Here is a 26,051-nt window from a genome sequence, read left to right on the forward strand (position 1 = left end):
CGGATTGCATTACACTGGACTTAACGGGTTTGTAATTGCCTGCCAAGGCACATGACAAACAACCTTCATTCCTCATTATGTGTCAGAGTCACACAGTCCAGGTCAAAACAAGAGCAGAACAAGACATGGCAAAGAAAATGTGTTCGTGCATGAAGAACAAAAATGCAAAATAAGAATTATTACAAAATTGGCCAGCTGACCATGAATTTTTTGACTGTACAGTATTTGGTTTTCCTTGATGTCTCCCAAGTAGAGAATCATTGGTAATTTTTTTCAATGAGATGAAAGTGATCCGAAGTGTGTGGGGATGGTACCTTGCTCAAGGGGACCTCAGTGGAGTGTTGCCAATCCAAGATCTGGCTAATTTGTGGAAGAAAGGTGTCAGACACATGTGTGCATACAACAAAATGTACAAAATCCCTTTCACATCCATCACCCCACCCAAGAGTCTAGGAAAAGCTTGGAAACTTGTAAAAATAAACGAGAGAAATACTTGTTATTGTTGATGTACATTGACTATAGATGTGTGTGTGGTAGTTGAGTGCTGTTTGCGTGCACAATCTGACTTTCTTAAATGGATTGGTTAGGGAGACTATGGCAAGATATACAAAGCCGTTACGATCCAGCAACACATACCCAAGAAGGTTCAGCAGGACAAATGTTTACATTGTGGAACACTAGAGCATTTTGACCACAAAAATAACTTGAAATAAATTGAGAGATATCACTGGGAAAGAAACTTTACGTTCATTGAACTTTGTGATCAAAGTGATTTATTCAAACTTCATGATAAGCGACATCAAGCCATCAGCATTTTGATTAATGATGCAGTCAAAATAAGCATTTAAAGGCTAGACCACAAAGATGTTTGCACGTGGATGTATGGCACCTGTGATGGTAAAGGTGGATAAAAAATCAGGCTACAATCAGAAATTAGATTTAAGGTACCTTGGCATGACTATTATCATATTTATAATAAAAAGTATTTAAAAACACGCTCTGAACACTGGGTCACCAATAAATCACAGACACATTTGGAAGTATTTCACAGCTTTGTGCAAAAAAGACACTGCACACACACACAGGCATGCAGTGTGAGTCACAACAATTTAAAAATGTACTTTTTGTACTTTTTGTTTCATAAGTTGCATCCTTTCTCTCACTCTCGCTTTGCATACTGGAGAGAGATTCAAATATTTTTGACTATGTGATCTGTGTGGGTGCATATAAACATTGCACTACCTTTTTATTGCCGCATGTTATTAATTGGCTACTCTGTAAGCCTCCCAATGGGTTTTAGCACCATGAAGAACCGCACGTTGATGAAAAAGACATGTAAAACACTCTCACACACACATACACAGGCATACAACATGACCTACTGCAGTGATTGAGTGTCCAGGCGTGAGGCTCTGGCATTCTGCACAGATAACATGGGGCTCGCAGCAGGATTGCAGACTTTGATGAATACCAGCCAGATGAAAAATAAATGTTGCCGTATCAATCAATCCACTCCCACCTGACCCCTCTCCAGCCTGTTCACCAACAGGGTTAAGCATGCGCCTGAATGTGGAGACATATTTCAAGGACAGCAGTTTTATGGGAATCTGCAGCGTAATTTTACTGACGATGTTGCTAGCTCTGCATATCTTGAGACCACAAAATAACAGTAGTGGTGGTCGGAGAATGTAACAACCCTTTTTTGTTGGTCTGTAATTGGGATTTTTTTCTTAAAATGTTTCAAACGGGAGGAGCCAGCTGATTGACATTTGCTGGATGATTTAAAGCCTTGTCCGTCAATACGTCGCATGTTTAAACATCATTACAGATGGTCTTTCATTTATACAGTCTGCAGGATGATTTATACGAAATGATGAAGACAGTATTCAGGATGAAAATTCCATGTTCCCTACAGACGTTCCTTTGTTGGAGCCAATTTCAAATGCATTCAAAAGAAGACATTCTGAAAATGGGAAAATTTTCATCTCTCAGGCCAAAATACATGGTATTGTAAAATACGGTATGAGGCGCTGTTGCCCCATACCAGGCAGGGTGCACTTCGACTTTATTGTTTAGTTATGGAGGAAAAGTTGGACCTTAGACCAGTTCGCTGTGGGAGACACTACTTGGGGCATACAACTGAGAACATAAAGGTCCACAAACCCCACCACCACGATAAGGTCCATCATGGGTTGACCCAGACCACAAGCCAGACACTGTCTGCGTAGTGAGCACCTTATCGTTCTGCATCGCAGGTCTTCATATGGCTGTGAGCTACTGTGTGCTAGTGCTGGACTGACCTTCATTGGGAATGCAGAGGAACGTACGCTCAGAGAGCAGTTAGCTGATGGGCAGGCCGCTCTCGCCTCCTTACAGGAATTGCTCCCGAAATGATGACTGCAGACAACATGACTCTCCGGACCGGGAGCCGGCATGAAACAATAATTAGTTTTGTCAACCGGAATAAGGTATCAGCGTGAACCAGATGCGAATGGGCCTAGCATCAACAGAATTATTGATTTGGCGCTGGAGAGAACACACAGAGAAGAATGAAGAAAGCATTGGCAACCCACACCCGGCCTCTCAGAATGAGAGAGAGAGAATCGCGGCTGCCTTGTCAAAAAAACACTTGATGTCTTCCATACTGAAATGTCTGCGCCAAGCGGCAACGAATCCCTGTGCTGCTGTCCACTTCATTTGTTGTATAAATAAACGTATTCTATGGAAGCCTCTCCATCCTTTCTAGTTTACAGTATTTCAGCGTTACTGATGAAAGCTGCCCGTCGAGTTTGACAGGCAGGCAGGCAACGACTGAGAGGTGGCCTAACTTAACTGGCTCATTATCCTTCATCTGTAGATGAAGCGCAGTGGTACATGATGAAATAACATCCCTGAGTAAAAATGTACCTTGTCAGTCAGAAATAGTCAAAAATCTTGCAGTCCTGATGTTTTTGCCATGAATGTATTCAATAATGTATTACAATGCGCAAAAATCATAATTGCATTTTTTTATGCTTTCTTTATATCAGCATCAACATGTCTGATGTATAACATTAATTGGAAGGTCGTTCCATCATTTCTGGTCTCTATAAAAAAGTGCTCTGTGATTTTACGTACACATGGGTCAACAAGAAGGCCTGCTTCCATGGAGCAAAGGGATTATGAGGGATATCAAGATATAATCAACTTTTTTCACAAACTATTAGTACACGTGATATTAGTGAAGATGCATCTCTAACAGTATCTTGGGAGTTTTGAAGAATGAAGCATGAATTAAAAGAGATTAAAAAGTCAGGCGGAACTGTATGAAATGCACCCTTATAAGCAATCATATCATCTTCATGTACATCCGCTTCATGTAGCTTTTAAGACTAATTAATGCAATAGTCTTGTCACAGTCAAATATATTTAATGCCTTTCATCTACACGCAAAGCAATTTTTTTTCCCAGTCAGATAAAAAAAGTTAACTGTTCTAAATGTTTTTGTACAAATACTGAGCATCACATGAGTTCCACTATACCCGAGCATTATGTATTAAATGCTAAATCATTGAATCCTCCTGTTCTTCTCTTCCTTTTCCATCCAATATTTGGTTCCCATTCTGAAATGATTATTGATAATAAAAATAGACACAAATTGCTCTCACGAATTTCCCACGAAGAAGAACATACCCTCACAATCTGAACTCTGCAGCTTTTAATAATGGAGCTGTTGTGGAGCAGCAGCAGCAGCAGCAACAACAACAAAACATAAAAGATATATTGGCTTCAACGTCCAGCAGAGGCGGAGAACTCGCTGAATTATGAGGGGTCATCTGCCCCTCTGTAATTGTGAGCCGTTTAATCTCGGCAGATCCTGGTTCCTCGTACGGATCATTGAGCAGGATGCATTAAAACGCAGTTTATTTTCCTGCGCCCAGGCCTCGCCTCCTTCTCAGACGCTCTTCGCAGCGCCATTTGCCTCGCACATCTGGGGGAACAGCTGGGAGCCATTGGGTTCCAGTCTTTGATTCTGAGCCACCGTTCCCACATAGCGGCGGGGCTGGAGGACCCAGACTCCTACACAGAGGAAGGGCACATACCTCTCTTCCCCCCCCCCCAGCTGATTTACATTTGCTCTGAGGCGCCAGGGAGGAGGGGGTCTGCATGCGACTTTTGTTGGAAATGCAAACCATTTGCTGCCGCTCTTCAGCTTTTCATTTGAACAAGAATCCATCTTTGTCCACGAATGGACGCCACAATCCATAGCTGCATCATGGTTCACTGTTGCCAGATACTGAGCGCATTAGATAAAGCGGTGTTTCAACATTCCATGGAACTAATTAGGAGGAAAAAAGTTTGGGGTGGTTTTGGTGGTCTGTCTGCTACATGTTTTTTTTCCTTCCGCTGTCTGGCTTTACCAGAAAATAAAAAAGCAGATACCACCAATTTAATGTCTAGCTTTTAGAGCTGCTTGATTTTTAACTAACCCCTCAATTAACACCAAATGTTAAGCCAAAACCTTAAATAACAATTAATACAACAGTAAAATCTTTGTAATGAACAATAACAATAGAGATTCAAAGTAACATCCTTTGTTTTCTGACAAGACATCTGAAAAAAGGGCACCTTTGCAGTCTAGACAAAAAAAACTAAACTTAAATATGCAAAGTAATTAGCATTAATGCTGATATTAGCATTAACATATTTTCTTTTGTTCAAGTTAAAGTTTACATCTTACATTTTCAATTCTTAGTTTAAGCTCTCTTCTCAGTATTACTATCTTCTCACTATCTTCTCAGGAGATGCTGTCTGTCCCACATCTTCATCACCACTTTGTTGGTTATAATGGCTTATAATGCAGCTTTGTGTGTAACATTGCCTGCCATAAACTGACATTGTGCTAAATTTGAGTCAGCTGAGAACCCGTCCTGTATCTAATGGTGCTAAGCTCTTGTTCCTTTTCTGTCATAGGCCTGTTCCCTGCTGTGCTGAACCTGGCCACCATGGCGGAGATCACAGCCAATGCCACATGTGGAGAGAAAGGGCCAGAGATGTACTGCAAGCTGGTGGAGCACGTTCCAGGCCAACCAGTCAGAAACCCTCAGTGTCGACTCTGCAACCTCCACAGTGACAAGCCATTTGGTGAGCGCAATGGCCTTCATTTCAGACACATATTTACCTGTGCATTTATACTGTAAGCATTGAAGGGATGGGAACAACACGTCCATGAAACACTGTCCTGTCCATGAAACACTGAATTCTATTCTCTTCTGTACCAAAATCACATATGTAAAAACGAGAACGTTTGCACATGTAATAGTACATACATTGTTCAAAAATATATTTGTATTTTTTATATTCAGCATCATCATCCGTTATTTCATCACCAGTATTTGCTTCCCACCAAGCAATCATTTCCCAAATCTGATCCTATTTATCATCGAGGTTTCCTTACACTGATTGTATTGAAAGCCAGTATGACAAGGCTATTGAGACAAATTCTTAAAAAATGTGTGAGGGTGCATTTATTAAGTGTGTACACACATGTACATGCACAAACACACACAGTCTTTAGATGATCCATTTGTAGTGCGGTCTCATCAAAGCCCAGTGTCCTACGGCCCATAAATTTACGTATTTCGAAATCAATTTGCAATCTGCCCAGTATCTGCGCGTGATCCGAAGTTTGCTGACCCGGACACTTTGAAAACCTCTGACTTGTCTTTTTGCCGCGTTCCTATTTGTAAATCACTCCCACACACCAGCATACCAGTAACCGGCTAGAGGGGGCTGATGCCGTTTTATCCATTACCTCTGCAAAGAGCTCACACCAGCATCTTTCACACAGAAGAAGACAAAATCTCTCTGGAAGATTGGAAAGTCTGCTCTCCTGCCCAGTCTGAATTGTTGCAGGCAGTGTGGCATGGAAGCACAAAACAATAGTGAAGCCTGCCTAAGGACAATAGAGAGTGGTTGTTCAGGATTTTTTTACTGTTTTTCTACTCTTATCACACAGGATGGTCAGTTGTAAATCATTTTTTTTTTTTTTGCATTAATGTGTGCCCATGAGATGCCACAAATTATCAAACCATTTGTACCCGATGAATTTATTTTAGCATCCGTCAGGTCATGGCTACTCACAGTTTTTTTTTTTTGGGGGGGGGGGGGGGGGGGGGGGGGGGGGAATGCATCTTTTTAGGTTTAAATTAATAGGAACACTTTCACCTGCCGCCTGACATCGGGTAATGGCTGTAACTAATTCCTTTCCAGATTTCCAGACTAATCATTTCCCTTTTTAAATGCTGTGACACATTTGTACCTTTTGACTGGGGTGCGTTGGACAAGAGGAAAGATAATTAGCATATCTTCTCATTAAGAGTGCCTTCTTTGGAGGGAGAAGAAACTTTACTCTTACATTTGAAATCAAACACAATTTTCCCGTAGTAAAATGATAGAAAAATTCATAATTGAAGCAAAAACTACAGAACTAAATTATTCTTTTAGTGTGAAACACTGCAGCACAGTACACAGTGTCACCGCGAATAATGTTGTGTGACATCAGAAAATGCATATCATTGACTCACAGTGACCACAGTGTTTTCTATTTCACCTGACAACTTGTGCACGTTGTTATGTTACAATTTTCATCATTGCACCTTAGCATTAGAGTTTAATTACTTATATATGCCTGTTCAAGTGTCTTAGAGGACAGCTGGTTTCCACATGAGACCTGGAAAACAGCACTGAACAGACTGCTGAATTTTTTAAATGTATTTATAGTTTTATTTGTTTTTGATTTATTGTATTGCTTGTGTAGTCTGGATACCAGTTCTTTCGGTGGCTCTCTGGTTCCAGACCAGCAGGGTCTGTTCAGAGCTGGGTTTTTTTTGGCCTGTTCAAAGCCATTACTGCTTTGGCTCCAGTACCATGTCAGCTGAGAAGGTGAAAGTGAAAGTGAAGTGATTTTCATTGTGATACATAGCACAGCACTCGCTGCAGACAACGAAATGCAAAAAATGTCCTCTGCTTTTAACCCATCACCCTTGGTCGAGCAGTGTGTGGCACCTCAGTGGCATCTTGGTGGATAGGGATTCGAACCAGCAACCTTACAGGGCTGCTTCCTTAACCGCTAGGCCAACACAGCCAGATGACACCCAAACCAGCAGTCTTATCCATGCCACCTACAAGTAAAACCTCAGACTGAGAAAATGTTATAAGTAACAAACTGGCAAACGGTGCTGTTTAGACCATGTGATTGCTTTCCCCTCCATGCCTGCCATTCTCCCCAGTTGCCTGTAATGCATGATGGATAAGCGGCCATAGAGCGTTAAAGGTCACTTTAGACACAGGAGATGCATAACAGCAGGGAGATTTTCTAGAAGGTTCCTCCGCCTGTTTTCAATCCTGTTCTCACCCAAGCGAGTAACTGTCATATTTTCTTTTTTAATTATCCAGAGAAACACCCGATTGAGTATGCCATTGACGGGACCAATAGGTGGTGGCAGAGCCCGAGTATCAAGAACGGGATGGATTACCATTACGTCACCATTACTCTGGACTTGCAGCAGGTGAGACACTGCATTAATTGCAATTATTACATTTTGCACGTCTGGTTTTATGTCTGCTTTGTATGACGTATCCACCTTGTCTGTGTCATTTTTACACGGTATATTCTGGAGCCGGTGCTCATGTGCTTGGGTGTGTACGTGCATTCTTTTGTATGTCCATCTCATGATGGATGTGTGAGTGGTTGAAATTTGCGTCTTCTCCGAGGGCTGTGTTATGGATTGGGTTCTCTGAGGCTCGCGTCTTCAAAGAGCGCCCTGAAGACAGCGATCTGAAGTATGTCGTCCTGATGCTGGCCTCCTCATGAAAGAGGCAGGTCTCACATGGAAACCATTACTCGCCCCCTCCCTCACCACTCATCGGTGACCGGGGCTCAGCTCTCGTCACAGGATGATCGCTGTTCGCTCAGATGCATTCTTTTCAGGCTCCAGCGAGGAAGAGCATTAAAGGCAATTCATTTTAAAAAGGACCATTTACCTCAGACCAACGCGTTTCCTGTTTGTTCGTTTTACAAAAAAGACAGTTCTTAAGAGTCTTTTCTTGAGGGGGTTAACTCTCTCTTTTTTTTATCTTTACTCTCCTTCGTATGCTATTGTGCAAGCTACAGCTCGACAGGTACTTACCAAAAATGCCGTAGAGGTTAACTTCAGTGGCACTGTGCAGCATTTGATACCAGAATGTACCATTCAAACAAGCCTTTCTGGTTAAGCACTAGAACTTTCTTTCTTTCATTCGTTCTGCTCTGTCTGAGCCACTTACCAGATTATATGACTCTGAAACCGGCTGTAATGTTCCTGACCCGCAACAGGAAATTGTTCAAAACCCATGGTGGCAGTTAATAACACTCTCCGGTGAAGCAGAGTGTGTGAGAGACACTGAATAAGTATACAGAGACAGAGGGAAAGAGGTGAGAGTTTGGTGGTGTGAGGAATTTGAGAATCCTATAGGAAGAGAGAGTCACGGGTAGGTCAGATGTTTTGTCTGGTGGAAGGGGAGAAATACTGCCTTCCTTCCAAGGCCCTACGAGCGATCACCGATGAATCTGCAGATGTGGCTTCTCCCAGCAATCGGCAGCAACTGGTGATTCATGGGAGTTTGTCCCCTGCTGATTTATGGCTTGTCAGGGTCAAAGGTCGCACACTAAGCGGACCATACGCACAGTCCTTTAGGCATCCTTCTGCGTCTCCCTGCTTTCCTGGAACATCAAATGCAAGTACATCTCCTTCATTAATACAAGGCTGTTGTACAGCACAGAAGGCTAACATTGGGTCAGCCTGAAATTAATGACCATGTCAGTCTGAGCCGGCTGAATTGAGTATGTCACAGCGCTGCACTGAAGCAAGGCAGGGGCAAAAACACACTGTAAAAAATAAAAAATTGAAATTGAGATCAGGAGATGGATGATGGCTTGTGCCCATTCGGAAAAATCACCTTGTTGTTGTCATTTTGTTCTTAATACCTCTGTGACTTTTTTTCTGTACATCAGAAAGATCCTGACAGGGTAAATATACACAACGTTTTTATATTTGTCCATGTGGGCTTTGTACACAAAAAAGTTCAGTTACTGACGTAAGCGGACTGCTTTTTTTTTTTTTACACCATTTATCAGACGCCCTTATCCAGAGCAAATTACAGTCAGTAGTTACAGGGACAGTCCCCCCCCCCCCCCCCCCCCCCCCCCCTTGCTACCTTGCTCACTTCACAACTTAGAAATAGTAAGGATAAGGAAGCAGACCCGAACTGCCATGATGCCACTGAGCAAAGCACCGTCCCCACACACTGCTCCCCGGGCACCTGTCATGGCTGCCCACTGCTCACCAAGGGTGATGGGTTAAATGCAGAGGATACATTTCGTTGTGTCACCGTGTGCTGTGCTGCAGTGTTTCACAATGACAATCACTTCACTGTCACTTTCTTTAACTGCTCACTGTGAGGCAGCGCCTTCTAGTGATACTTTCCTATATGACCCTGAGTAGAGAGCAGCCTTGGCAACTGTTGGTTTAGTTACTGACATCTTTGAATATCTATATAATATATTTGTATGTAATCATTGGATGAAATAGGAACCTTATGCTTGAAATATGCCAGTAGGTGTTTGTACAAACATTTTTAATGAGTGGACATTGCACAGTGATTACTAAGCAGTGAGCAGGGTGTGCAGGTAAACCTGTATCACCCGTGATTAACACGTGGGAATCGACTGGCATGGGCGTGTCTCCTCACACACTGCGACGCTCATAAATCATACGTCCCTGCATTTAATCAGCGACTGAAATCTGACACAGGGACGTGCCGAGGCAGCCGAGTTCGACATGCTAATGAGCGCCTGTCCATCAGTCATGCCCATCCGTGCTGTCGACTGAACTTCTCCACTTCACCCGGTACTGTGCATAAAGATTACAGTGGCAGCGTTGTGCCAAGGGATATATAAACAAATGTCACAGGTTCATTTTTCAAAGCACCAATCTCCTGACAGGAAACTGGAAAGAGTTGTGTCTGACTATTTATCACTCGCTGCGTGAATCCGTTTAAAGTAATCACTGCAAGTTGTTAAGTTGCAGACATACTGCAGCAGCCATGTCCTCTGTATGAATTCATTTGCATAAAAAGCAAATCATTTGTATTCATGGTTTTACCAACATTTGTAAATGTTCGGGATTGTTTTAAATCAAAATATTCTTTCTTTTGCATATTTAAAATGTTCCTTATTTCAGAATTTCTACACAGCACATTGTACCATTAATACATTTCTGATTATGGGGGTGTCGGGGCCCATGTTGAGGATAACTTTTTTTCTCTTAGATAATTTGCTTGCTTTGAGAATGTTCGCAACAAGTAGCTGTTGTCAAAGCAACCAGTGCTGGAATGAGGCAGACAGTCAACCTTACTGATACAGAACGTCCAATTAGGCGTGAGGACACTTGACATTCTGCAATTTTGCAATTGACATCTCTTCATTATCACATCTACAAATGTAAAAAAAATACATAAATAATAGGAAGGAACATAGAAAATATTTAATTGAGGAATAAATATGCACATACATAATGCGCACGTGTATATGTGAAAGAGAGGAATTAAGTGTACATAATTATTGTAATTATTTTGGGAGTCTTTGTGGTTTTAAAATACAGTCTTGAGGTGCAAATTATGCAAATTGTATGTGGGATCAGTCCGTCTGCTTCCTTCATGCATGGCAAGGTATTTGTGCATCAGCCCTGTCCTGCACTGGCGTCTGCGCCATCAGCGCACTGTAAAATAGAATCCTATTTACGCGCCATTCGGGCGCATTTTTCCCTGCGGCCGCCGCGCCGGCTGTCACCGCCGAGGCGAAAGAGTCTGTATCGTTATCAGCCGTGACATCAGCGCTCTCGTTATCCAGAAAGCCCCCCAACCCCGCCCCCCCACCCGCTGGGGTGGGTATCTGAATAATGACGGACCCGGACGGCAGCAGCGTCTCGGCTCCTCTCGGATGGGGAACTGCAGTCATTAGGGCCTGGCAGCTCTGCCACGTGTCCGCCCGGCTGGGCCAGCGCCATCCCATCACTCATTAGCTCCATGCTCCCACGACTTTAATGCTCGCTGCGACCACTGGCTCCGCTTTATAATTGCGCACGGCATTGCACTTCCCCGAGTGTTTTGGACACCAACCAAAAACCAAAGAAAAGCCGAATTCGTAAAGCATACTTTTTGTTAACTGACGAAATAGATCAAAACTTATTGCTGTTCATACTTTATTTAGCAAAAAAAAATAAATCATCCACCTGAAATGTGCTTCACTCATAGTGGGAATGAACTGGGTTGAGGGAGCAAAAAGCTGATTTGTACCTTAACATGCGTGGGTCTGGTGAGCTTTGTTAAGGTCCTCCGCCCTTTACTCGACAGCACGTAATTTACAACCTGCGAGACAAAAGAGCGCAACCTGGCGCTCCATACTTAGACGCGGACCATTAAGTTGGTAGGTAATTGCGGACCAGGAATGACGAGTGACTTATGAATAACTATTTGTGAACTTCATTGAACAAATGTCAAATGCCGCAGGCGTTGCTTTTAAAAGTCGCCCCGTGTCACACATGTCCCCGCCGCTCTATTTCTGACAGCGAGTTCGGAAAGACTAAAGCTTTCTTATCAGGCAGCTTTTTAACCACACAGAACCTGGCCTTACGTGTGTATTTCACCCGGTGCTGTAAAAAAAAATATATCATCCCCAAAAATAGATGCTGTCAACTTCTTCTCTGCTTTTTTTTTTTTTTAATTAAAAAGCCTTTGACTGGCATGGTTTATCGCTTCTCTCAGCAGGAGGATAACTGATAACACAGCGATAACTCATCGGGCCATTAAAATGAAGTCCTTTTAGTAGTGTGTGTTGAAGAGTTGCTCCCAGTTTTTTTAAAGTTAATTACGCTTTTTATGTTCATATTGGAACCGTAATGGACTGATAATGTTGCCTTGTTATGGTTCAGGTTCTTTAATGTGTGTTGATAAGTGACAAACATCCTGGGACTCCGCTCTGGAACACAAAAGAAGGAAGAGTTCAAGAAGCCATTTCCCCTCCCAGCTATTTTTAGACGCATTAAAGGATGTTGGGACGTATTTCGGGGTGCAGACGGCCTGTCATTCTGCCTTGCGCAGGCTGATGGGGCTGTCAGCGGCGTCTTGGCCCTGACAGTGATTGGGTTGAGCTGCCTTCAGCCCTTTCAACCTCAGAAGCCTCAGGTGGCTCGAGCCGTCATCACCGCGGAACACCTGCCTCCAAGTGCCAGATACACCCATACGCATATACACCCACCATCCATGTTCGGCGGTACACAGCCTCGGTCCCCCGCAAGCCGACTCGCTCGGCCAGACCCCTTCTTTTATTCTCGAGGCAGCCCTCGCCGACGGAGAGAGACAAAGTCTCTTTTGTGCCGTCTCCCTAGTTGTCCGAACACAGACGTATCGGTTTGCAGTGAGTGTGGTGAAGATAACGCTTGCTCCTTTGTAGACTCAGAAACCCGAAACCGCCATCCAGGCAAGATGAAAAGAAAAGGGCCGGTGAGCCACCGCTGTGCGCGGCCGGGGCACCTCTGATGACGTGGGCCAAACCAATATGAAGTTTGTTTATAAGGGCAACACTCCTGCCTATTTAATGTCTCCATTTTTTTTTTTAGTTTTGCTGTGATTGGCAGAAAATAAACTGCTCGCTTTGGAAACTTGGGACTTAGGGTTTCTCGAGGTCCAGCAGGGTAGTGTAAACCGAGCCCTTTCTTTGTTGCAATGACACAGAGAGAAAAGGCACTGGAGGGCCCTCGGGTGTTCCTCTAGTGAACTGGAGACTGAGTGGAATCATGGGAATTGTTCTTCTTTGGCTTTCTACATTTCTCCCTCTGGCCACTGGGAAAGCTGTTCGCTGCTCTCGTACCGGCTTGAGGCTTTTTCTGTGTTGTTCTCGGCACACGGGTTCACATCTTTAAAAATGCCATTTTGTTATAATTATTTTGTTAAAAAATCCAAAAAGTTTTTTTGTACATTTTTTTTTTGTTTAATAATTATTGCCATGTTAATTGAAATTAACAGTAAAATAATGATATCATCTAACAGCTGTGGGGGGTCATAGCAATTCTACACAGTAAAGTACAGCACATATATGAATAGAATGTGAATAGTTATTCAGATTTTTCATATTATTTGCATTAGAGAGTGAAGTAAAGAAGCCAGAGAAAGCCCGAGAAAGTGTCAGAGGATTCTTGCCGATAGGTACTTATAAATAGATAATTGTTACCATGTGATTAATTATTTATCTGTTGAATAGTATGTACTTTTTTGGTTTTGTTTTTGCATTATAATGCCTCCTTTATCTACTGTAAGTTACATTTGGCTATTTAGTGAGTGCCTAGAGCTGGATGAACACATATACTACCTTCAGAACTGATTATCTTCTGCATTCTCAGTGGGAATCAAGGCGTTCATTGAATTTTTTCTGCCTCATTAAACATGCCCCACAGGCTTAAAGAATACAAGCAGCAGATTCAGAGACCCTTTTGACAGAATCTTTGGAATAAGGTTAATGCAATATCATTGCAGCCCGGGAGGGACGAGGACTAGCACATGTCTCCTCTAGTCGACCACATCTTCTCACCTACTGCGTTGGAGCATGTCGCACGCTGTCAACCCAGACCCTAGGTGCCCATTTACAGCAGGAGTCTCTGTTGCAGTGATGGGCAAGTCACACCCAATTTGGTTTGCATCCAGAATCAGCCTTGGTGTTGAACCAAGTAGTCAGTCAACCAGTATGAGTCCACGTTCCTAGACTGAGTACACATTTTGTTATGGCCCAAATCAGTTGTTAGTTTTCAACATTGCATCATTTTGCTCTTCCTTTCACACAGGGAAAAATCCAAGTGAACCAAAATGCGTCATTTGAATCAATTGAGAACTTTCAGACGTGTAAATGCTGGAAGAACAAAAAGAAAAACAGGAGGCAGACCACACCAGATTTTGCTGTTATATTCAAATGCACATCTGAGTGCGATTACTGTGTTCACACAAGACCAAAGGAACTGCACCAAGGGGGCAAATGAATTCAAATGGACTAATGTCTGTAGGTGTGAAAGTGCCCTGAGTTCACGTTCCTAGCCTGGGTCTACGTTTCTGGTCTGAGTCCACGTTCCTAGTCTGGATCCATGGTCCACATTCCTGGTCTGGGTTGACGGGCCACATTCCTAGTCTGGGTCTATGTTCCTAGTCTGGATCCATGGTCCACATTCCTAGTCTGGGTCTATGTTCCTAGTCTGGATCCATGGTCCGCATTCCTAGTCTGGGTAGATTTTCCTTGACTGGGTCCATGTTCGGCGTTCAGTGCCCGACTCCGCTATCTTAGTGTGCATGCTGTGTTGCATCTTTGTTCTTTGTTTCACATTTCTCTGTTTGATAATCGCCGCATCCCTGTGCGTGTGTCTGCCTTACCCACTCCCCATTTCCCATGGACCCCTTTAAGTTGTACATTCTTCCCATTCTTCCCAACACAATATCAAGGATGCTTCAAGGTTTTTTTTTCATGGTACAAATGTTCACTTGCACTCTAAGACACACTATTATTGGTGATCAAGAGGTCAATGCAATTTGAAGGTCAGTGATGATTTTCAGCTGTAAGGAGTTACTTTACTTCTTTAAGGTTTATAACCTTGAGGCTTTTCCACTCATATTTGCTCTAGGCTGCTCTGCTCCAAGGTCCACTAAAATTTCATCCTGCTCTGCTTTACTTTACTGATGCCGTTCAGATGCCGTTGACCTTAGATTAGTGAACAAGCCCCAAGCTTGTTAGTGCCAGTTCTGCATCCATCCCTTGGGTGAATCCCCCTGCCCTTCTGGTCTTCTCTTAGTTCCTTCATTCACTGATATACCCTTTCCTTGCTTGTAACCAAGGTCTAATGTTGTACTAATGTTGTACAGAGATCACAGGATTGCTGTCTGTTTGCTCCCCAGGTATTCCAGATTGCCTATGTTATCCTGAAAGTGGCCAACTCCCCTCGACCAGGCAACTGGGTCCTCCAGCGCTCTCTGGATGGGGTCACATTCTACCCATGGCAGTACTACGCTATAACTGACACTGAGTGCATCACCCGGTTCAATGTGGTCCCTCGAACTGGCCCGCCTTCCTACACCCATGATGATGAGGTCATTTGTACATCCTTCTACTCCAAGATCCACCCACTGGAAAATGGAGAGGTATCATTTGGCAGAGTTCATTGTAATATTTGCCAGTGTGCAGCATTAATATTATTTTGACTTCAGATTATGAAAAACACGCATATGAAAAAAATGGGTACTTACAGTTTCACACAAGGGGGTACATTTTAATGAGAACAAAAGAATTGTGGTGTCAAAAGAATTGTGTAATGTGTAATTATAATGCTCGGTTTAATTGGCGTGGTGCTTATTATCATGATGCAGCTTCATGGGGTAAGAGTTGCGCTGCAGGCCTGCTTAAGCACAAATGAACACATTATACAGTAACACACAGTGGACAGGTTTTTTATTCTTTATTCCACTGCTAAAATGCTGACATGTTGACTTATTTCAATACTGTGTCAATTGTCAATGGCATTTCAACCAACATCTGGTTGCAGAAGGATTTAAAACTGAACCTGCAGAACTAGATCTGTATTTAATCTAACATGGCAGCTTTCATGTTAAACCTTAATTGGGTTAAGTGCACAGATAACGTAGCTGGCATGAAAAAGGTCATACATTGGTGCAAGGTATTAAAATGAGGCAATAGGGCATAAAGGTTTAGCAGGGTAAATTTAGCTACATAGGGTTTATAATTAGCAACATAGGAGAATTACAAAGTGATTCAAAAGGATGAGATCTTTTTGAAGGTTACATGTTACATAATTAAAAATTTTTGACACTGATACCATAATGAAGCCTTGTTTTTTGATACTAGTTAGATTTTTAATCAATTATTGTCATAAAAGGTACTATTTTCAAACTGCCACCAAGTGCAGCACTATGCACTAAGATTGTGACATTAAGTTATGCATTAATGCATTTAACTTATGATGCAGGTTTTATCATGAAACTGTAACAGTGGAAAAGTGTGCATTTAAGTTCTGGCCTCTATGACATGATGTGTCACATTACATTAGACAGCCAATCACCAGGGATTTCATTGACTTCAAAAGCTATACAGTACACAGACAGCCAGATTTTGTTTCCAATTTTTTGAGCAGTTCATTGGTACTCAGCCCTAACCACTTTATACAGATTTATATAGCACATTTCATGCAAATAGCGATACCAGTTACTTATTTTAAGATGATTTTTGCTTATTTGCTTTGTCTCTAAATTAAAGGCTTATACTGCGTGTCAGAAAACACCCGTGTGAGCATCAGTTGTCTTTATGGGCCACATTGGTGAAAGAAAACTTCAGCACGTGACATGATGATGGTAGTATCATGGATCATGGATATATATGTGCTTGGGGTTGTTGCTGGCAAGGAAGCGAGGATTGTGAACTTGATTTGAGTACAGGCGGATGTCAGACCATCTGTCCATGAGTTAGACAGTGCAGATCCTGTTGGCAGGACCTGGAAGAAGCCATTTATGTGTGAAAATGATACAAATTAAACCTGCGGCTAATATCCATTGTCAGTCATCCTTAATAGTTCTGAATATGAAATATGCATTTAAACCACAAAACCAACATTTTTTTACAGTTTAAACATTAAGGGCACTATTTTTTAAAATGACTTCAGAGGGTGTGGGGCTTGTTTGGTAGAGTAAGCATCCTCAGGGTTTACATAAATAGATAAAACTAGAAAGAAGCACTTTTAATTTATTTGTATCTTGAAGAATAGAGAGAAACTTCCCTCTTTATTTCCGTAACCCAGAACATGATCTTTAATTACCAGTTAAAATTTGGACGTGTCTGATGGATGACAGCTTTCATGCACCCTACCTACTTATCATGCACCCTACCTACCTACGATTTAAACCCATGCCACATGAGCAAATATCATCAATGATTGTGTTTTTTTTTATTTTATTAATCCTTATGATCCTTCTTTTTAGTATCAGTTTGAAATTTAATAAAAAAAAGTTCAATGTCTATTTTCTGGTCACACACACATTGAAGAACCACAATGAGGAGCGTGTCTGCCCTGAATGGCCAAGATGAATTTGACAATTTGAGAGAACGAAGAAAGAGTGGTGCTTCTTAACTCACACGCTTATTACCAGAGGTGTTTAAATTTACTCCAAATCTCTGCCCCCGCCATTCCTGCATCTCCTCAAAACTCCTCAGCATCCTCTTTTCAAAGTAAACACACACAAGGTGGAAAAACAGCTTCCTGCTCATGGGCTGACAGCCACCTAGTAGCATGATCACAGAGAAACCGTAATGAGGGGATTGAAATGTCACTCCACGGCTTCTTCAAAACAAACGGGAAAAAAAGACCTTGTCTTTAATTAGGAGACAGCATTAACCCTACACTGCAGGGCTGAAACAAGCATTCTCATTCTTCCTGAACTATTTTTCATTCCGACACCCACATCCGCGCGTGAGCTAATAATGAGCAAACACTGCGCAAAGGCCTGTGTCCCCGTGTTTGCTCGCCGGGGTGCTGCGAGGTTCGTAGTTTGCTGTGATTTCCGTCCCAGGGCACTTCTTCAGTATAATATGCATTGATTATTCTAATACATTTACATGCAAATTATACACGGAATATTGGCCAAGTGTGTAACTCAGTCAGGAAATTCAGTGTCTTTCAAGCAATACAATGCAATGTAATGACATTACGTTCTTATATACTGGCCTATGAACCAGAAGACCACAAAGTCACAGGTTCAAACCCCACTTACTACCATTGTGTCCCTGAGCAAGACATTTGGAAACTGTCCTTGTAACTACTGATAGTAAGGAGCTCTGGATATGGGCATCTGATAAATGCCATAAAATGTCAAATTTAAATTTGATCAATTTTACACAAGGCAATATGTATAGTGTATGGAAATGTATTTGTAGGTGAGGAGCAAGGTGTAGTAACGGATCTTTACCTAATTGTTTGAGAGTAGTCACAGTAATAGTCCATGACGTCTGGATAGACTGTTTCAAGAACAATTTGGACATCCGATCACGCACATTACCCAGCCATACGTCATTTGCTGAGATCTGTACTCTGTATTTACAACACAAGACACAGGTGACTGAACCATAGGGCTGAAGAGGTCATTGGTTGGAGACCAGGCATAGGTGTGACAAGATGCCTATATTAGATGGTCAGCAAAAGGGTGGCTCGTGATAGGCACACCAGTTTGTCGGTGTAAATCGAATATTGTCATTTGCATTTTTATCTTTTCCATGGTGTCCAACACAGATCCACACCTCCCTGATCAACGGGCGGCCGAGTGCGGACGATCCCTCGCCGACCTTACTCAACTTCACCTCTGCACGCTACATCCGCCTGCAGTTCCAACGAATCAGAACTCTCAATGCTGACCTCATGACCCTGGCTCTTAATGACCCACGAGAGATTGACCCCATCGTCACAAGAAGGGTGAGTCTGTTCCACGGAAATGAGTTACAGCACACCTTTCCCTGTTTTTTTTTTATAATGTCTGCATTTGGTGCATCTGTGAGCTCCGAGCCACCGTGAAGAATGGCAAACGGCTTACCGTGTTGATTGCGTTCCCCTAAGCAGACAGATGGGTCTTAATTAAAAATGTCTATAATTAAGAAATCTGTTCCTTCCTAAGAAACATCCACCTCATCATGTGTTGACTTTGGCCCTCGCCATCCGTCACCAGGCGAGCTCCTCCATCCACGGTAATTAACGGACAGATTGCAGGGGCTTAATTTTCGAGTGAGAAATCTTTCATTACAAAGCACTGTTTCGGTTTTAGTCGCACCCAAAGGGGAGCGGCACGATGAGGCCGTGGATTACATTCTCCCTGCCTTCAAACACAGTAATGGATTCTGACCGCCAATGAGCAGCTTGGGAGCAGGATAATAGATCTTTGTTTCGTTGGCAAAGCCCTAATAAATGTAAGTGTGTGATAAAGGAGCCTGTGGTTATGACACTTTGGTTTTATTTTGCTTTTTTTTTTTTCTCAACTGCAGTACTACTACTCCATTAAGGACATCTCGGTGGGTGGGATGTGCATCTGCTATGGACACGCCAAAGCCTGCCCTCTCAATGCCCAAACCAAGGTCTGTAATAGTGTCGCTGCATTCTACATTCGTACAGACAACATTTGACTGCAAAATGTATTACAATCACAATCTTGATTCAGTTCCTTTTTGCAAAATGTGTATTCATGCTGTCTTAAACCATATTTCAAGATCAGTACATATATGTAAGTGTAGCTAAAAGTGAGATTTTATTTTTCTGACAACTATTCATAAATAGAAGCAGCTTTACTGTAGTATAAATGCGAAATACATTTGAAGTAATGGACTACTGCAGACATTTAAGGATGTGGCCCAACCTGCTGCAAAGTCCTGGTCATCACAAAACTACTTTCCAAAGACATTGGAATTTCCAAAATGCAAATAGGATTATGATATTATATATGCTTTTTTTGTAAAGATTGGCAGGTACTATTCTTCCCACTTTGATAAAAAAAAAAAAAGTGTCCCCCAGCAAGATCTTCATGTTCAGCGTCAATATTATCGGTGTCACTAGTCAAACTCCCCTGAAAGGCTATATGTCCTTTCATCACCCGTCAGAAATTCAGCTGCGAGTGCGAACACAACACGTGCGGGGAGAGCTGCGACCGCTGTTGCCCCGGATACAACCAGAAGCCGTGGATGGCGGGGACGTTCCTGACGCGGCACGTCTGTGAAAGTAAGATGCCACCTTTCCCGTCCCGTTTTAACTGACAGCTACATTGTGCCAGGCAGTATGACGTGCACACCTAATACGCTGTAAAGCACACACCAAAGACTGGTGAGCCCATGGTTTTTTTCCCGCCGTTGGTCCAAGCCTTTGTCGCGTGAGGCCTGTGAATCGCTTCCAAGGCTAAATATTACATCTACTCAGAGGGATCTGTGTCACAGAAATACGATGCTGTTGTTTTTGTCTTCAACTCCATTTTTGTTTTGCCGCTTCAGAGTGTAACTGTCACGGGAAATCCGAGGAGTGTTACTTCAACCAGACGGTGGCAGACAGGAAGCTGAGCCTGAACAGTAATGGCGAGTACGAGGGGGGCGGCACGTGCCTCGGGTGTTCTGACAACACGGCCGGGATCAACTGCCAGACCTGTGTGGACGGCTTCTACAGATCCGTGGGGGTAAGACACGTCCGGTCGGGTCGAACCTGGGACACGCGGGGAGCCTAAGGCAGTGCAACCTTAAAAAAAAATTATTACAGTAGCAATAATGTGATGCTTTGGAAACATGCAGTAATTTGCTTTAATATAACATTACATTGGATTATGAGGATGCATTTATTGTAAATAATTAGCATTTTATTTTATTATATTATAGTGTTATAACCTGGAATCTCATGAGTTAACCAGTGAAATTGTAGTGTCTACATTTTGACAAGAAATACACATGAATATGGATATCTGTCCTGAACGTTTTTTCAAGGCTCATTTCTAAATATTCTATTTTCACGATCCAGGTGTGCAAAGGTAAGATAAAACCACTTATTCAGATGAATTTTGAGACATCTATTGTGGTCCTTTCAGGTACAACCAGAGGAAGATCAGCCATGCCGACCCTGCTTTTGTAATCCCATGGGCTCCATACATGGCATCTGTATCCCTGATGAATCGCAGGCTGACGGGGGTGGGTCTTCCGCTTCCATCTGCTTATAGCTTTACTTTTTAAATTAGGTTTACTGTGTGCATTCTGATGGTTGCTTTTCAATATAGATTTACATTTACAGCATTTACCAGACACCCTTATCCAGAGCGACTTACAGTCAGTAGTTACAGGTGCCTATGAACCAGAAGACCCAGGTTCAAATCCCACTTACTACCATTGTGTCCCTGAGCAAGACACTTAACCCCGAGTGTGTGTGTGCCACTTCTTGACTTTGGAACACCAGAACACTATTTTAAGAAGGAAATTTAATTTCCACTGTGGACAAAAATATAAAAATATTTTGCTCACTGTTTTCCTCGATGTAAAAGAACATTATTAATGGTCCAGCTTATTAAGGGTGTGGTGCAGTTTTTGTGGATTTTTTAAATAGTAGGCACCCACATGAACGTTCAGAATAACCAGCAGAGCAGATGTCACGGCGAAGAGCTATAAGAAAACGTGGAGACCTTCTCGTCTTCTGTGCCCACGCAGAGCTGACGGCCGGGTCCTGCCGCTGCAAGGCCGGCTACGCGGGGGAGAAGTGCGACCGCTGCGCCTTCGGACACCGGGGCTTCCCTCACTGCGAGCTCTGCGGCTGCAGCCTGGACGGGAGCCTGAATGAGGACCCCTGTCAGCCCCCCTGCGTCTGCAAGGTATCTCGCGAGGGGGGAAAATAAATCCATTTGTCATCGGTACTCGGCCCAGGGCCGTAAATTACGAACGCGTTACCCTCCGGAGGATTCGAGCGCTCTAATTACCTCGTGTTCGTCAGGGCCTGCTCGCCGGAAGTCGATCGGCGCGGGTGTCGGGCAGGATCGCTCCTTCTCCGGCCAATTATGCGGTCTGCTCGGCGCGAACTTTGCTCCTCATTGGGTCTAATTACTGAGCTGGGCGCGGCGAGGTGTTGTTGTGCCGCGCCGAGACTTCTCTCTCCAGATCACCAGTCAACACGTTGAACCGCCATCCCGCTCCTCGTTAGCCGCATAACGTGACAACTTGCTGTTCTCTGGCCGTGCATCGGTTCTCTGGTGGCAAAGATCCCTTTTAACTTGAGATTTGAAACCTGTCATGTGATTGAAGTGATTGTCATTGTGATACACAGCAGCACAGCACACGGTGCACACAGTGAAATTTATCCTCTGCATTTAACCATCACCCTCAGTGAGCAGTGGGCAGTCGTGACAGGCGACCGGGGAGCAGTGTGTGGGGACGGTGCTTTTGCTCGGTGGCACCTCAGTGGCACCTCGGCGGGTCGGGATTCGAACCGGCGACCTTTTGATTACACTTCCTTAACCGCTAGGCCACCACTGCCATATATTGTGATACACAGCACACGGTGACACAACAAAATGTGTCCTCTGCTTTTAACCATCACAATTGGTGAGCAGTGGGCAGCAATGACAGCGTGTGGGGACGGTGCTTTGCTCCTTCTGATTATGGGGCCGCTTCCTTAACCGTTAGGCCACCACTGCCCCACATGTGTGGGACTGTGAGCGTCAGAGCTCAGCCGTCCACTCAGTCCTATTAAAGTGCCACCAGCGTAGGTAGAATGTAGAAAAAATGAAAAGGAGACAGGAGACGGTAGAAAATAATATATTAGAGAGCAGATGGGTTTTTTTTTTTTTTTTTTTTTTGGTTTCCTATGTAAAAAAATGCAGGCCGCCAGGGGGAATGAAGCTGCGTTTCGCTCCCTGAGCCGGCTGTGGTGTTTTCTCCCCGGCGCGGCGCAGCACCGGTGAAGTGGCTTGGGTGGCCGTGTACGGGACGGTTGGCAGCCCGAGCTCAGAGAGGCGTGGCTTTTCCTGCGTCCCAGCAGACCCGACAGCGGCTTTCATCTCTTCGTTAGTCCGAGCTTCTTGTGTGTGTGGTTTTTGTGCACACACACTTTGTACTCCCACACCCCTGGAGTACGGTGACTGTCGCGGTGCGTGGACGTTCAAATAGCGGCGTCTCTTTTCTATCTGCTGCCCCTCCCCCGACCCCCTTCCTCTCCCCCCCGGCTCCACGTCCTCATCTCTCACATCTGTGTTTTGCAGGAGAACGTAGAGGGGGACAACTGCGACCGCTGCAAGCTGGGATTCCACGATCTCCAGGGTGACAATCTCCGTGGTTGTGAGAAGTGTTACTGCTCTGGTGTGGCAAGTGATTGCCACGACTCCCAGTGGGCCTACAGCAATGTACGAGCATGTGTGTGTGTGTGTGTGTGTGTGTGTGTGTGTGTGTGTGCATACTCCACAGAATTGAAAGGGACTGAACTCATTCTCTCATTTCCGTACTGCCACAACTCATTAACTCGTTTTTCTGTGTCTGGACGAGTGTGTGTGTGTGTGTGCGTGTGTTTGTGTTACACACACTAGCCAACCTCATTATAAATGGGTGTGTGCGGAGTCGTAAATATTCTGATTTTACTGAGCCTCGCACACATGTTGGACCCAGGTCAGTAGCCTGTGGGGTCGTGTGTGTAAAGGTTGTCTGTGGGTGTGTGTGTGTGTGTGTATGGCTGGGTGGCACCAGATTACCAGAGATGATGGAGTGGGTGATGCCATGTGTGGTAGGCAGCTACACATCTGTCTCTGCAATTAACCTGACCTTGAGTTCTCCCGTCAAAGCACCATTTATTTTAATCACAGTGGATCTGCGTATTGTGTGTGTGTGTGTGTGTGTGTGTGTGTGTGTGTGTATTTACACACCCAGATGTAAGACTTTGCATAAATTTGTGGCAAATAACTTAATATACTCTGTTTTTTTATGGGTCACAAATATCAACTTTAGCTTAATGAAAATAACATACATTTGAACTTGTCTAATAAATATCCTCCAGCTTGACAAATACCACGATGAAGGATGTTGGGAAGAAATTGAATTTGAGCTTAATTTAGAAAAGCAAACTGGTAGATCGAAGAAATAAATAAATAGGTGGTCGACAGGAGGACGTGACTGCCAGTAGTCAGCAGAGCATTTTTTTAAAGGTGATTTAGCATCATCATTTTTTTTTTTTTTTTTTTCTGTGTCTTTTGCAGGTGTCTGACATGTCCGGCTGGTTCCTGACTGGCGCAGATGGGTTGGTGAGGGTGTGGCCCAACAGAGACACGCCCCAGCGGCTGAGCATCAGTCACGCCGAGGCTCGGAGACACCTGCCAGAGGTGTACTACTGGAGCGCGCCGGCACATTACCGCGGCAACAAAGTGAGTCCTCACCACCGCAGACAAAGACGGTCTGGCCACAGTCTGCCGACACAGTAACACCTCTGCGTGCTGTGCAGACACACCTTTCTCTGTTACCATAGTATAACGCAGTGTATTCCTTATGTAATAACCAGTGTCCTGCGGATTCTAGGCTAATGTTTCTTATTATGTTGTTGGAAATATTTTTTTATGTGTAAAAAAAGGGAAAACCAGAAGGCAAAATGTGATCGCAAATCACTGCATTTTTTCTGAACAAGACAGAGAAACTGTACTTTGATACATCACCTTCCATTCTTCACACATAGACTTGAACCTTAGCATATCGACACATTGAAATACCATCATATCAATAATATTTACAGTTACATTTATTGCATTTATCAGACGCCCTTATCCACGGCGACTTACAATCAGTAGTTACAGGGACAGTCCCCCTGGAGCAACTCAGGGTTAAGTGTCTTGCTCGGGGACACAATGGTAGTAAGTGGGATTTGAACCTGGGTCTTCTGGTTCGTAGGCGAGTGTCTTACCCACTAGGCTACTACCACAGCTAGCGTCACAGCTTCTGAAGATTAAAAAGTTACTTCACTGGGGGGTCCTTATAAAAGAATTCTTATTATTAGTAATATTCTTATTATATTAGTAATATTTCAATGCTGAAATTATATCCACAGGGCTTGTAATGATGGTTGTAAGTCCTCAGTTTTTACGTGATGTGTGGTTCTTTGACGAAGCGAGATTTCACCTTTTATTAATGAAAAACCTGTGGGATGAGTGTCAAGGCAGGGTCACATGCTTCATGCCATTTCATATATATTGCACCTTATTTAGCTAAGGAATGACTTGACGATATGTTAATGAGCTGAGGTGTGTTGGACCAAGATAAAACCCGAAACGGGGCACTTTCCCCCGAGGAAGCCGATCGCACAAATCCGGACGGAACATCCTGCCCGCCATGTTCCATCGGAGCCTCTCTCTGACATGCATTAGCTCTGACAGCGCGGCTTCTAATGAAAAAGCCAAACTGTTGTGCTTTTTTCTGCCTGATTCGTGCCAGCACTGTGTCGCATGACACGGCGCGTAATCGGTGTGTGTGTGGTGTGCATTGTGAGAACAGTACGTATACGGACCCGTGGGGTTCCTGTGACCCCCGGCGTGCGTTAGGCAGGCCGTGTGACTCTCATTTAGATGAAAATGAGTCGTGGTGTGTCGGCGAGGACTGATGAAGAGTGGTCCCGCGCTCCCATTCAGCCAGATCAACGCTTTATCAGGAGGTAAACAGCAGCTGCATCAAATATTCAAGACAAATCGCACTTTTGCATTAACGCCTCCACCGCGGCATTTATTAAAGATGAATTTTTACCCACCTTGCCCACACCTTTGCATCCATAGCTGCTGGAGTGTAGCCGCGGGTTTACGGTGAGTGATTTGGAGTCAACAGTTAAAACCAATAAGGCTGAAATCTTTTGCGCGCTGATGGACTGTTTTGCCTGTGGACGGGCCGCCGCCGCCGCCGGCCTCGGCGTGCAAGCCAGGCGAGGAGAGGAGCGTCGGTTACGGCGGCTGCCTCCTCACTCAGTTGTGACCCATCACATCTAATAGACAATTATGATGATAAATGAACCCATTTCGCCCGCGCCTGCCGGAGTACCCACTCCAGCACGTACTGCACCCCCCTCGCCCACAGATTGACATGGCTGGCAGAAGAGAGAGTGTGTGTGTGTGTGTGTGTGTGTGCATGGGTGCGTGTGGGGCTGAGCGTGGGGAATATGGGTGGATGGCCGCGATTGAGCTGGATGTGTTTTCTGCAGGGGCGCTTGCTTTTGTGTGTTTTGTGCAGAACGAGCACCCCCCACCCAGATGGGGTTGAATAGGGTCCCGAACCCAGTACACTTCTCTGGCTTAAAATTAGCAGCACACACAGTTTCCTAGCTGTCAGTGGGCATCGTGGACTACCAGGACTCATACGCCATCTTTTTCATGTGCAACAGATTTCAACAGTGAAGCTTGTTCAGGGTTTTTAC

The 26,051-nt window shown here is 43.9% G+C and overlaps 1 protein-coding gene across 8 annotated transcripts in view; it reads left to right on the plus strand.

The window, feature by feature from the left end:
- Positions 1–26,051, plus strand: part of lama2 (laminin, alpha 2) — a 123,111-nt gene that overhangs the window by 18,741 nt on the left and 78,319 nt on the right. For all 8 annotated transcript variants that reach the window (XM_029002539.1, XM_029002540.1, XM_029002542.1 and 5 more), the window contains exons 2-12: positions 4,954–5,124; positions 7,438–7,550; positions 15,013–15,255; positions 18,408–18,587; positions 19,151–19,240; positions 19,760–19,877; positions 20,144–20,322; positions 20,725–20,824; positions 21,335–21,495; positions 22,879–23,019; positions 23,863–24,027. In XM_029002539.1, coding sequence (XP_028858372.1) covers positions 4,954–5,124; positions 7,438–7,550; positions 15,013–15,255; positions 18,408–18,587; positions 19,151–19,240; positions 19,760–19,877; positions 20,144–20,322; positions 20,725–20,824; positions 21,335–21,495; positions 22,879–23,019; positions 23,863–24,027 — 1,661 coding nt within the window. The remainder of the gene's footprint in view (positions 1–4,953; positions 5,125–7,437; positions 7,551–15,012; positions 15,256–18,407; positions 18,588–19,150; positions 19,241–19,759; positions 19,878–20,143; positions 20,323–20,724; positions 20,825–21,334; positions 21,496–22,878; positions 23,020–23,862; positions 24,028–26,051) is intronic.

Source organism: Denticeps clupeoides, chromosome 14, assembly GCF_900700375.1.
Source record: "Denticeps clupeoides chromosome 14, fDenClu1.1, whole genome shotgun sequence".
In the NCBI taxonomy this organism is placed as follows: Eukaryota; Metazoa; Chordata; class Actinopteri; order Clupeiformes; family Denticipitidae; genus Denticeps; species Denticeps clupeoides.